This window comes from Mirounga leonina, unplaced genomic scaffold, assembly GCF_011800145.1.
Source record: "Mirounga leonina isolate KUSES-001 unplaced genomic scaffold, KU_Mleo_1.0 Mir_200, whole genome shotgun sequence".
In the NCBI taxonomy this organism is placed as follows: domain Eukaryota; kingdom Metazoa; phylum Chordata; class Mammalia; order Carnivora; family Phocidae; genus Mirounga; species Mirounga leonina.
The window spans coordinates 28,966,113-28,980,346 of NW_023270503.1; the positions used below are offsets into that span (position 1 = coordinate 28,966,113).

Sequence of the window (14,234 nt, forward strand, 5' to 3'; positions counted from 1 at the left end):
TTCTCTGCAGTGGTTTACCAATTTTTATTCATACTGGCTATGATGTAAATACCTGTTTTCCCAAAATATGACCAGGCTAATTATCTTTAACCTTTCCAATGCAAAAGTGAAATATTTTATCTTGTGGTTTTTAAAATGCATATTTCTCTTATGAAAAGAACTGAGAGTATTTGCATACACTTAAAGATCATTCGCATTACTTTTCTATGAACAATGTTCATATCATTTCCCCTTTCCTCTTTAGGCTGTAAGTCTTTCATGTAACAGATAAATATATGAAGGAAATTTGTCCTTTGTCTATAATGAGATATTGCAAGTATTTCTCCCAGTTTGTTATTTGTGTTTTTTTAATAACGAAATATAGTAAAATGTATCCATTTTTAATGGCTTCTGGGTTTGGGGTTAAACTTAGAAAAGGTCTACAGACATGCCACCCTGAACGAGCCCGATCTCGTCTATACTTAAAAATTTCCTCATTCCAACATTATTATTATTATTATTTTTTAAAGTAAGCTCTATGCTCAACGTGGGGCTTCAACTCATGACCCCAAGATCAAGAGTCGTATGTTCTACAGACTGAGCCAACCAGGTGTCCCTCCAACATTATTTTAATTTTTTTTTCAAGATTTTATTTATTTGTCAGAGAAAGAGAGAGAGAGCACAAGCAGGGGGGAGTGGCAGGCAGAGGAAGAAGCAGGCTCCCTGCTGAGCAAGGAGCCCGATGCAGGGCTCCATCCCAGGACCCTGGGATCATGACCCGAGGCGAAGGCAGCCACTTAACCAAGATATTTTTAAAATAATAATTATCGGGGCACCTGGGTGGCTAAGTCAGTTAAACGTCTGCCTTCAACTCAGGTCATGATCCCTGGGTCCTGGGACCGAGCCCCACGTCAGGCTCCCTCTTCAGCAGGGAGTCTTCTCCCTCTCCCTCTGCCTCTCCCTCCCACTTGTGCTGTCAAATAAATAAAATCTTTAAAAATAAATAAGTAAAATAAAATAAAAATAATAATTATCCCAGTGCACACCCTAATGATCTTAGGATTTCTTTCTTTTTTTAACATTTAAATAGTTTATTCATCTGTAATATATGTCAGGGTAAGGTAGCACAATGAGGATCCAACTGCTTTTTTCTGAGTGGCTATCCAGTTTTCCCAATGCCACTGTTTAGTGATTGGGGCTCTTCTTAGATTTTGTAAATTAGGCTCAGAAGTGGCAATAACTAATGACCTCAGAATTAGTGAAACAGACACCAAAATTAGTGGCTTAGAGACCATAAAATGCATACAGCATTAAAAATACAGATCCGGGAGTCAATTATCTAGCACATATTGAGCACATTATAGCTACTATACTGTAAAATTACAGACTAGCAAGACAGAGCTTCTCTATTTTTTTTTTAAATGATATTTAGGTTTCTGATTAAGACTTAAAGATGGGGGGGCACCTGGCTCAGTCAATGAGTGTGCGACTCTTGATTTCAGGTTGTGAGTTTGAGCCCCATGATGGGTGAACAGATTACTTAAAAATAAAGTCTTAAGGCGCGCCTGTGTGGCTCAGTCATTGAGCATCTGCCTTCGGCTCAGGTCATGATCCCAGGGTTCTAGGAGTGAGCCCCGCCATCGGCTCCCTGCTCTGTGGGAAGCCTGCTTCTCCCTCTCCCACTCCCCTTGCTTGTGTTCCCTCTCTTGCTGGGTCTCTCTCTGTCAAATAAATAAATAAATAAAATCTTTTAAAAAAAGGGGGGGGGGAGAGAGAAAAGACCTACAGATGGATTATCTCCAATTCAGTTAAAACATCTAAATATACACTATAGAGGTGTTAATAGCAATCAGCATTTACATAGCATTTTATAGTTTTTATAAAGTGATTTCATCATTTTTATTAATTTACTTCACCCCGTAACTGTGAATAAATGAGCAAAGATTTTAATTTCCATTTATTGGACTGAAAAAATAACTCAGTGATGATAACTTGTCCCTTTTACTTTAAAGTGGCAGAGCCAAACTCAAACCTAGACCTTATATTTCAAAATGCTGCTCACATTGCCTTCACATCTTACACCAAGTAATTTTACACAAAACTACACAAGATTCCCTACCTCAAGGAACATGGAGTGATTTGTCAGTTAAATATTCAGATTGATCACATACTTAATTCTAAGCATGGAAAGAATACATAAAAGTATAAAACTCAAGAAACCTTCAAAGATCTACAGTAATTTAAAAGAGCAAGACTTGGGGAACAGGAATAATTTCTTACCTACTTTGTCCCTTGCTTATGCTATTTACAGCCAGTATAGCTAGAATGCATTATTAGCTCAGTAAATATGTGTTGGTTGTCTATTACTGATTGAACCTCCTAGACAGGGTGAGATATGAAACAATTATCAGACCCCATCCATTTTTCTCAGGGGCTGAACTTTTGCTTGTGATAAAAAAAAAAAAAAAGTCAGCCAAATCATCAAAAAGCACCTAGACAATTTAACAAAGGAAGTTTAGGTACCCCATTTCTGGGCTATACCTACTGACTAAACATTTCACAACAAAATAAAGATTTTGAGCTGCATTCCATTCCATTTTATTTTTTTTTAAGATTTTATTTATTTTTTTGACAGAGAGAGACACAGCGAGAGAGGGAACACAAGCAGGGGGAGTGGGAGAGGGAGAAGGAGACTTCCCATGGAGCAGGGAGCCCGATGTGGGGCTCAATCCCAGGACCCTGGGACCATGACCTGAGCCAAAGGCAGACACTTAATGACTGAGCCACCCTGGTGCCCCAATTCCATTCCATTTTAAAGCTGCCAGAAGGTTATAAAACAATTTCAAGACCACAAAATACAACTATCATTCATTGTTGCTTTATTCCAAATTAAATACATCCTCTGCCTCTACAATAAGCAACTGTCCATAATATTTCTCATCAACAGGCCTTTCTCTGTATTGTTACCTTCAGACACCTTGTCAACATATCTTTTCTACAAGTCTTTTTTTTTTTTTTTTAATACTAGCAATCACTTATCTGCCACACACAATATAAGTTCTTTTTTAACTTCTGAAATATCCTGGGGTGCCTGGGTGGCTGTCATTAAGCGTCTGCCTTTGGCTCAGGTCATGATCCCAGGGTCCTGGGATGGAGCCCCATATTGGGCTTCCTGCTCTGTGGGAAGCCTGCTTCTCCCTCTCCCACTCCCCCTGCTTGTGTTCCTGCTCTCGTTAGCTCTCTGTCAAATAAATTAATTAATTAATTAAAAAAAAAAAACTTCTGAAGTATCTTAATACTAAGGGAGGAAAAAAATGGTAAGAATAAAGGAAATTCAAGTACAAAAATAAACCCAATTTATAAAGTATAATTTTTCTATCCTGCCAGATAATCTCATTTTAGAGTCAGCATACCATCTATTGCCTAATCTATCCAGTGACAAGATATTTGCACTGTAGCCTCCAAGGCCCGACACTCTCTATAAAAACCTTGGATGAATAATAAATAATTTTTATTTTTTTTAAAGATTTTATTTGAGAGAGACAGAAAGAGACAGAAAAGGAGTAGGGTGGAGGGGCAGGGGAAGAGGGAGAAGCAGACTCCCTGCTGAGCAGGGAACTTGAGTAGGGCTCGATCCCAGGACCCTGAGATCATGACCTGAGCCAAAGGCAGACACTTAACCAAATGAGCCACCCAGGTGCCCCTGGTTGAAATAAATTTTAAGTGTTAACAAAATATCCTGAAGAGATCAGGTTTAAATTTTAGTGGACGGTTATGTTAAAGATGTTAGAGCCCTAAACTCAAATAAAAAGGAGAAGTGATAGAATTTACAAAGCTGTGAGCCCAGAAATTACATGCAGTGCCTAGTCTATGCAATACTAAAAAGGCATTACCATTTTCACTAGATTGACAGGGCCTTCTTCAGTGGTTATCTGTAGCAAAGGTTTGGTACAATGAAAAAAAAATCTGTCATGAATTACCTCAACATGCCATAAATGTGGTTACATTCTAGGTCAGATCATGTGGGTATTATAGAAACAACTATGCAAGAGAAGTATGCACACTGTTGAATCTGACACTAAAAAAATAAAGATCCATTTACAAGACAATTAAACAGCCTTTAATGTTGGTAATAGAATAAGATTCCATTCTTCTCAAGGGTAAAGATACTGTCCCAGCCATTCAAAACAGATGGGCTTTGCACAATAATTGTGAATTTAGTGAACACTACTGAACCGTACACTTTAAAATGTTTAAGATGAGGGGTGCCTGGATGGCTCAACTGGTTAAGCGGCTGCCTCTGGCTCAGTCATGATCTCACGGTCCTGGGACCCGGCTTGCATTGGGCTCCCTGCTAGGCGGGGAGTCTGCTTCTCCCTCCCTCTGCTCTTATACTCTTGCTCGCTCACGTACTCTCTCTCTCCCTCTCAAATAAATAAATAAAATCTTAAAAAAAATAAAAATAATAAAATGGTGGGGTGCCTGGGTGGCTCAGTCATTAAGTGTCTGCCTTCGGCTCAGGTCGTGATCCCAGGGTCCCGGGATTGAGCCCCGTGTCAGGCTCCCCACTCAGTGAGAAGCCTGCTTCTGCCTCTCCCACTCCCCCTGCTTGTGTTCCCTCTCTCGCTGTCTCTGTCAAATAAATAAATAAAATCTTAAAAAATAATAATAATAAAATGGTTAAGATGGGGGAAAAAAAAGGTTAAGATGGTAATTTTATGTGTTTTTTACCACAATTAAAAAGAAGAAAAAAAGAGATGGGCTTCAAATTCCCCTTGTAATTTAGATGAATAATGGACTTATATGCCTGCAACCATGGAGATGGGAGTTAAAATATGGATAAAACCTCCTTTTTTCAAGGAGCTCAAAGTTCAAAACACAACCAAAATTCTAGAGTATTCTTTTTTTTTAAGATTTTATTTATTTATTTGATAGAGAGAGCCAGAGAGCAAAAGCAAGGGTAATGGCAGAGGGAGAAGGAGAAGCAGGCTCCCCACTGAGCAGGGAGCCTGATGTGGGGCCCCATCCAAGGATGTGGGATCATGACCCGAGCGGAAGGCAGACACCCAACTGACTGAGCCACCCAGGCACCCCTATTCTTAAAGTAAAAATTAAAATTTTCTATCATGGAAAAATAAGTGAGTATTCAATTACCTCTCCTTTATTCACTCTCTCTCTTTTCCTCTGCTAGGTGTACTTGAAAGTCTCTGATGCTTAGAAATGAAAAATTCTGGGATTCAAACAGATTTGCTCTTTATTCTTTGTATCAACTGCGATGAGTTCTTATGCCACTGAGAAAACAAGTTTAATGGTAATCAAACCTTTCTATCTCCCCCCCAAAATAGATTAGTGCTTAGTAATAAATACTAATTTGACTAGAACTTGTAGAATTATAATTCAAAAAGCAAAGGTTTTTGGGGCGCCTGGGTGGCTCAGTAAGTTGAGCACCCAACTGTTGGTTTCAGCTCAGGTCATGATCTCAGGGTCGTGAGATCGAGCCCCTCATCAGGCTCCACGCTCAGGATGGGGTCTGCTTGTCCCTCTCCCTCTGCTCCTCCCTCCCACCCCTGCTGTTTCTCAAATAAATAAAATCTTAAAAAAAAAAAAAAAGGTTTTAAAGACTAGAATGTCCTGCTTTATGCCCTGTCCTGTGCCCCTTATTAACACACATTTGAACTGATTAGACTTCCCATTCAAATTGTGAAAATCTATTTTCAAAATTCAGAGAATCAGTCAATAAAAGCACACCTCTCCCCAAAGATCCCTTTATACAATGAGACCCCCTCATGACCAGAAGTAGAAGTGCAATGATTCCCATCATTCCTGAGGTAGTGTTCACATCTGTGAAGAATAAACACTAGCTCGTGAACATGAGGGAGCTAAAAAGTGAATGGAGTTGGTTTCCAACTAACAAGAACTCAAAAGCAGAAATGTTAGTATTTTGTTTTTATCCAAATGATTACTATAATAAAAAGAAAAAATAAATGGAATGGAAACTTTAAGCCACATATTTTCCAGAGCCTGATCTGAACCTGAGAAATGGACCTCTGCTCAGAGAACCACAGGAAACAAACTGCTGCTTCCATTTTTTGTTTTGTGTGGGTTAATTCTCTCTACTACTACATGGATTCTGACTGCAGAGAAAAAGAACCAGGGCAATCACCAGCTTCAGGGAGAATTTGGAAAGGCAAAAATTAAATTCTGCTGTTGAATGGCTCCCTTTATAATACTGAAGCCACAATACAACATCACTAAATGACACAAAGAAAGCACACTCTGAGACTATGTGTTCTTTTTACTCCACCCACCCATCACCCCCACCAAAAAAATTTAAAACCAGTCGAGCCATACATACACAATGTTTGACCTGAAAGTATTCATGACACAGCAGCTTACTCTTGCAAACTATTAGCTTAACAGTAGCTTAAAATACAGTTATAGGGAAAATATAGACTGTTCTAGGGGAGAAAAGGCAGGGGAAAAAGCCCAAACACTTAAAAAAAAAAAAAAAAGACATATATTCAGGCATAAGATCAAATCAAAAACATTGTTTTCTTTCTTTCTTTCTTTTTGTACATTTAAAAAACTTACCCTGAAGAGATTTTCCCAATCCCTGGCCCAGCTTCCACCCATGTTTCTGGAGTAAGCGATGTCCAATATTATCCTGACAGACAGAACAGAGAGACAAACCAAAAATATTCCAATAATATATTCTTCCCTTCCTAGTGACATTTAAACAGGTGATGAGCAAGAGATAATTCTATATATATGCATGCAAAAAGATGCTAATAATAGGGTAAATGTGCCCAACAAAAGGGGCATTAATGTAAAAAGAAATGCTGGCCAGTATATTATATGGGAAGAACATAGGGGTAAGGGTCCTTTCTGATGGTGTGCTGGGCAACTTTTGTACATAACACTTTAAAAAGGAGCAAAAAGGGAAGGGGAAAAGGGGAAGAATACATTTATGAAGTTTAAAACTAACATTAAAAAGCATAAAATCAAGGTACTTATACAATCATATCCACCACCTAGACAGCACCACTTTAAGATTTTTTTTTTTTTAAAGAAAATCTACACTGTGTTTAGTTATTTTGTTTATGTGTCAGGCTTTCATGATACAAAGTAAGTTGTAAGTGTAAGACTGCCCCACCACTAGAAATGAAAACACAATCAGAGCAAAATCCAGGCTAGACTTGATTGGTTTTTTTAATATATATATATAAAAAAAATATATAAATATTTAACTAGCATGCAGCCAATATTAAACTGAAAAAACAGTGAGGTTAGTAAAACAAGAAATTAAATTGATTAAACAGAAAAATAAAATGAGCTCAAGCACAGACTGAGTGATGCATTTCAACATGTAATCTAACAAAAATGCTAAAATGTTAGAATGAAACAGGCCTAGCAATAAGTTAACAGTAAAGAACCATTAGTGCATGTAGGGGAAAAAACCAATATACATAATGTCTCATCTTCCTAGGAGCATATCAGAAAAGGTATTTCAATGTAAATTGTATGAAAAGGCACCAGAAACAACAATTAATGTCAGCTTCTGTGTAAGGGTTCAAGATCTTAGAAACCTCTGCATACCTTTGTCCCATTTGCTTTTTACAAATATTGTGAAGTATGGAGACAAAACTAAAATAACCATTAACTACATCAGATAAAATGCTGCTAAACTCATCGAAAGGGAAACATTTTAAAATAACCAACACAAGTGTTCTCTATGCATTAAAATGTAATTTATATTACTAACCTGATATCATTTGAAAATAATCTATTTCCTGAATCAATCTATAAAGCTAAAGCCATAAATAGCTGATTTAAAATCAAATATCTCCTGTTAAACTGCTTTTTTTATCTTCTAGCTCCATATTCAATGGTAAAATGCTCTTCAGAATTACAGAGGACAAAAATTATTTTACTGTTTTCTTTTCAGACAGTAAATTAGAAGAGGAAGATTAAGTCTCCCCAATGTGCTGTTTAAGTGGGGGGAGGGGGGACAATTTCCTTCCACAAGTTTATGACATGCAAACTGCAAACAGGAAAACTCGACTGAGCAAATGATTATTTCAATGATCAGGCGGGGGGGGGGGGGGGGAGATCAGGGTACTTCTTTTTTTTTTTTTTAAGATTTTATTTATTTGACAGAGACATAGCGAGAGAGGGAACATAAGCAGGGGGAGTGGGAGAGGGAGAAGCAGGCCTCCTGTGGAGCAGGGAGCCCCACACAGGGCTCGATCCCAGGACCCTGGGATCATGACCTGAGCCGAAGGCAGAAGCTTAACAGCTGAGCCACCGAGGTGCCCCAAGATCAGGGTACTTTTTTAATAACAAAAAACAGGCAAACAATAATGGAAAATTTGTTTCAAAAAAAAAAAGGAGGAAGAAATTTTGTTTCTAAAACAAGATACTATTATTTTCAACATATAGATACAAAATTAATATGGCGTACAAAACGTTCACTAGGAATTACTTTTTGCCAGAAACTAAAAGAATCTGAAAATGCCATGGTTATGTGTAATCCCAGGTGATGACTTCCATATTACTAGACATCACAAAAACTTAAAAAAATAATTAAAGTCTTAATATAAGTAATGTTAGCAAAAAATGAAGAAGAGGTCTTTATTTTACTACTATAAACTTACCTGTACATAAAATCCTTACTTCATATCATAACTCCTACAAGTGAGTAACTATGGAAAGGACAAGGATAGCAGAATGACTCTAAGATTATGTAGTTGACTAAATTATTGTTTAATCTTTTAATAAGCTAATGTTATAACTATACTTGGCACAGAGATTTAGGGTATTAAACCATGCTGACAAAAACTGCTGCCCCTTTTTTTATTTAAGAAAACTCAATCTTTGGCTAAGTGGAGATGAGACATTATGCTGACTGTGTTATATTATGAATGCACTAAAATAAACAGACAGATGAAGCAGTATGCTATTTCCAAAAGCAGTGCAAGTGGAGTGAAAGCATTTCCATACGAACCTGGCTTTAAAAACTGGGCTGTCAAAAGAACAGTTAAATGTAACACAAAGTAAGAAACTGTCCAATCACTAATGGTCGTTTTTTTTTTTTTTTGTCTTGTTTTCAATTCACTGCTTGCAATTAATGTATTTATTAAAGAGTGAAAGCATAAGTAAATTCACGAGTCAAGACCAGCTGAGAGATTCAAGAGCAGCGTGTTGTGACTGACAACAGTGAAAGGAAAAGCAAATGTTAAAGGGAGAGGAAGAAAAAAGAAAACTTTAGGATTATACACATTAGCACCACTTTTACAAAACCACTCAAGATGGCTGTCACCTCAAAAAAAAAAAAAGCTATTGATACAAAATGATAGTGGCATTTCTCAAACTTTAGGTGAGAACTGTTTTTTAATCATATTTATATTCCTAAGTATGAATAAGAAATGAAATGTAAGGGTCTATATTAAAATTATTACCATGCCACTCTATGTCCTTACGATTATAACAAAGGCAACAGAAACAACGGACATACCTCTCCCAGAACCTCTTCCCCTTACCAACCTCCTAGATTAAGTGAATGACTAATACAGAAAATCTGGACCTTTCCTATCATTCCAGACTACCTGCTTTTGGAGGGAAAAAGGCAGCTCTGTGACTCTGCAGAAAGGACTAGTATTCAGTATGGTCCCTTTTCCTACCAAAAAAAGAAAAAAAAGTTTTATAAACACTTGTCAAAAATCGAATAGGCTTAGGGATGATGGATAGCACAAGGAAGACAAACCAAAATACCTCATAACAAAGTAGAACAAAGCAGACTTGCTATCTCTGAAATGATCAAAATGTTCATTGAACATTCACTGTGAAAGAATAAGGGACTCACTCGTAAACCTGTGAAAATAATAATCTCCTCTCTCTATCTGGAGTTGTGATTTTGCTAATTATTCCTATGGATGTTATTTATAGCAATAAACTGGAGTAAGTAATTTAAAGCCCAAACAGGTGATCTAGACGTAACAAGGGCAATGAGCACTAAATTTACTCCTAAAGTAGTAACGCTTTACTATTTCAGTCACTACAGTAGTGACTAAAAAATCTTTCAGTTTGGGGCGCCTGGGTGGCTCAGTCGTTAAGCGTCTGCCTTCGGCTCAGGTCATGATCCCAGAGTCCTGGGATCGAGCCCCGCATCAGGCTCCCTGCTCCGCGGGAAGCCTGCTTCTCCCTCTCCCACTCCCCCTGCTTGTGTTCCCTCTCTGGCTGTCTTTCTCTCTGTCAAATAAATAAAACCTTTAAAAAAAAAAAAAATCTTTCAGTTTTTTATTTTAAAATAAAATATGTAATTTGAGGTTTAATTATAATGTCATAGAACCAAAATTAATAGAAAATTTTTTCTTTTTTAACACTGGTTTTTAACCAACAAAGGGGCATGACAATGACAGGCTGTTTATAAATTAAATGCACATGCAAGAACTGCAGGAAAATTCTACCTACCTACCTACCTATTTAAGTAAAATCTACCCCTAACGTGGGGCTCAAGCTTATGACCCCAAGATCAAGAGCTGTACGTTCTATCAACTGAGCCTGCCAGGCACCCCAAGGCAAATACTAATTTTAAATTAACTGATAAAGCAACTGACCTTTGCCCAAGGGAGTCAGGCAAAAAAACTGGTTTTCCACTTAATTCATAAGAGTTCCCACAAGCTATTTGTTCCTCTCTGTGCGCAAGACCAAAATGGTGGCAGTGTGCAATTTTCTTTGGTTAGGCATGAATTTCTTAATTCTGGTCAAACCATGAAACTGAACTGAAAACCCAAACTTTTTTACACCTATTACCTCAGTTGGCCTTTTTTCTTTTCTATTTTCTATATAACTAATATGTTATATTTTTACCCTTTGTTCCCTTCTATTATATGTGTAAGAAAGGAGAATATAATTTTTAAATGGGAAGATCTCTGAAAGCAAGAAATGTTAAGTATTATAAACTATCAACATGCTGAAACACAATACCAGAAAAAACAAAAACAACAAAAAACCTCATTATTGTTTCAGCCATTCCTCAACACTTGTATTTATTAACTATCAAGTAGAAACTTTTCCCAAGAAATTTTCTCTGCTCCATAAAGCTATATTCCATCATAGTAACAATGACCATTTTGGCCACAGCACCACCAATCTGTATAATGGGACCCTGCCAAAACACAGAGAAAAATTTACTTTATTATAAGAGGCTGATTCTAGTTTTTATAGCAGGAAATAGAATATCATGTCTCAAGAGAAAACTATACTACAAGTATGTCAGTGACTGGATGAATATTAACTCCACACTCAATTTTCTTTTAGTTGACAGCCACATTCAATTTACACCATTTAGTCCATTTTCAACAGTGACAAAAACAGTTAAGTCTCTTGAGTGGATTGTAAGCTTTGCTGATTGTGTATTAAAAGACTCTATAAGCAAAAACCAAATGCTACTAGGTGAACCCATGCAAACAACAAGTTGTAAAAATTCCCGAAACAAAAAATCTATAGCTCACTACAGATGACACAATGAAGACTAGAGAGAAAAGCCATATAGTAATGCTACACCATTCAGCTCCAAGAAGCACATTATTTATAGTGCAGTCCACATATGGTCACTGCTAAATGTCAAATCAGCAGTCTTATAGTTACAGTTTGGAACTAGTGGAGTCCACAGATCTAAACAGATATGCAACATGACAAAACTCAATTATACATATACTTCTAAATCCCTACATGAGCAAAGTAAACATCAGCAACTGGAGTTTGAAAACTTACATTAATTTTTTAAAACTGCTCAGTCAACCTAAGAACTATAAAGACGAGATTTTTATTAGGTAAAACAAAGACCAACTAATGGCTGATGGTAGTTTTACTTCCAACTGCAACTGTGACAACATATTTTACTATGATGCAGGTATTTTGTCTTCTGTATAGCTTACAATCATGCCCCCATCTCATTTGTCATATCGATGACGAAGGTCATAAAAAACCATATATCCTAAATCACACCAACCAGTTCTTGGAACTCTAGACTGAGCTATGGCTTTAGATTAAGTTTTGTTTTCTAAGTATTTTATCCTTATTAAGAATGTAGAGCATGTAATTATAATGGTTGGGACTTAAAAAATCACTAAGCAGTAACTTAAAATTCAAGTCCTAAAAAGTTTTTTTTGTAATAAAGGTAAAACATTAATATTTTCCATCTTCTCTGAATTCAGATAATCAAGCTGTCTGGCAATTCTTTCATAATTTTCTTAGAATAAAGTTTTATTCCTGACCAAAAATTTCATTGAAAGATACCTGGTTGGTTGAAATAAAGCAGGGGAAATAAAACTTTTTAACAAAGATTATGAAATACTTTATAAATGCTGGTGAGGTGTTTTCCACACTTCCTGATTGAAAGGGAAATACCTGTATCATCAAACTAACAAATCTAGGCTTCACAAGTTTACTAAAAGCATAATGCATTATTGAGTCTTTGTATTTCATTCCCCATCTTGCCGGTTTGCAACAAATTTACCCTATTACCAAAGGAAAGGACCTTAATCCTATACTCACAATAACCCTTCACACAGGCATATTTCTTGGCACAAACCTGTGCAGAGACTTCCACGGTTACCAGCTGCTGCAGATTACCTTTGTTTTAAAAAAAAAAAATGACTAGACCTTTAGCTCCTGCAATGATCTGTAGACTCCCAAAGCTGCATATTTCCAGCCACTTTTGAGTTGCATGCTGTAGCAAAACAGTCAGCACCTCTCAATAGATATTGCTGCAGAGAAAGATTTTAATTCAGCAGAGACTCTGTGTGAGAAGCAATGCCATTTCCCCCTAAGAACAAGAAAGTTCAATATAGCCAGCCAGCCAGCCATGTAACTAAAATATACTTATTTGGTGGGCATTCCTTAGGCGATAGGGCACTTCCTTTTGTGGGGGGGGGGGAGAGGGGAAGAGGGGAATTGATACCACACTACCAACTTTCATGCCAATTGTTTTAGCAAAAGTTTCTTTAAAACCTTTCTTTAAAAACTTTCAATTTGTCCCCAGGTGATTTGGTAAGAGAAATAAAATCCCTCCTGTTGTGTGTTCCCACTTCTATCTAACACAATGTAGATTAAGAAGCTCCTCCTCCTACTACCTAAACTACCACATCAGTACTTATTTGTTTCAGGAGTAAATTTTCATTAGAAGTATAATTTATTAATATGTATCTCTGAACATACACTTATTTATTAAAAAAATTAAATATCCTGTCTGATTACGATACCATTATTTTAAGTGGAGAAGATAACACTATTCAATAAATAGAGCATATATCAATTCCACTCCTACTCTCTGAGATTACTCAACAAGGATTACTCAGTCAGACTGTCTTCTGACAGAATTCTTCCTATGACATATGCTGGAAAAAATCCTGGACAGTGTGAGAGGAAAAAGAGTATTAGCGCCTCACACACCAAAGGAAGGAATTTTCCAAAAACTTTAAAATGTGGCCCTAAAATGCTTTAGAAATGTTAAATATTAGAGTTTTTTTAAAAATCTTTATTGAGTATAGTAATAAGGAATACTAAGCCGCAAATTTAGTCTAATTAAATTTCCTACTACTGTTGAGTCAGAGTACCCACAGAATTATAGCTTATTTAAGAATATTAGCCATGTACCTTGTAGATATGGTACTTGGGTCTTGCTTCTGATAGTTATCTGTTCTTAAACTACGACCCAAAGAAACATTTAAATAAAATGGAAAAATTAAATTATTTTTCAAGTACAAAATACTAATCTAGCTAGCTTACAGACTTCCTTGTAAAATTCTGCCTTGTGATAATTCCCAAGATGATACAGAACAAAGCACAAACTTCAGTGATTTTTAACTTAGCAATGTGGACTTGGCATTTTATCCTCAAATCAAAACACAAGACTGGGCTTTCAGCACAATATCAGATATGAATTCTCCCTCTGCAGCATTATCACATGCGTCATCAATTACTGCCATGCCTAAGTCTAGCATCATGCCAGCACATTAAGACAGAAGGTACTATATGCAGTGTTCACTGGACCAGAAGAACAGAAATAAGAAGGGGAGGTGGGGGAGAAAGAAACCCTAGAGAAGAAATTAAAAAAAGGCAGACCGTGCAATACAAACCAGATCATGGCTGCTTAGCTAATATGGGCCAACTGCTGTGGAAGAAAAATGTCGAACACCCCAAGTTGTGTAAATTTCCGTAAACATCTAAACACACACACAAACACACACACA

General features: G+C 36.8%; 1 protein-coding gene across 5 annotated transcripts in view; it reads right to left on the reverse strand.

The window, feature by feature from the left end:
• Window positions 1-14,234, reverse strand: part of GPATCH8 (G-patch domain containing 8) — a 118,786-nt gene that overhangs the window by 73,878 nt on the left and 30,674 nt on the right. The window contains exons 2-4 of one of the 5 annotated variants that reach the window (XM_035027285.1): window positions 14,121-14,155; window positions 8,984-9,001; window positions 6,571-6,643 (exon numbers count right to left, since the gene is read on the reverse strand). The exons of 1 other annotated variant lie outside the window; for it this stretch is intronic. Coding sequence is in view for 1 of the 4 variants with exons in the window: in XM_035027284.1 (XP_034883175.1) it covers window positions 6,571-6,643 (73 nt within the window). In the remaining 3 variants the exon portion in view is untranslated. Of the gene's footprint in view, window positions 1-6,570; window positions 6,652-8,983; window positions 9,002-14,120; window positions 14,156-14,234 lie in introns of those variants that run through there. 3 more of the 5 variants (XM_035027287.1, XM_035027284.1, XM_035027286.1) reach the window with 3 other exon arrangements.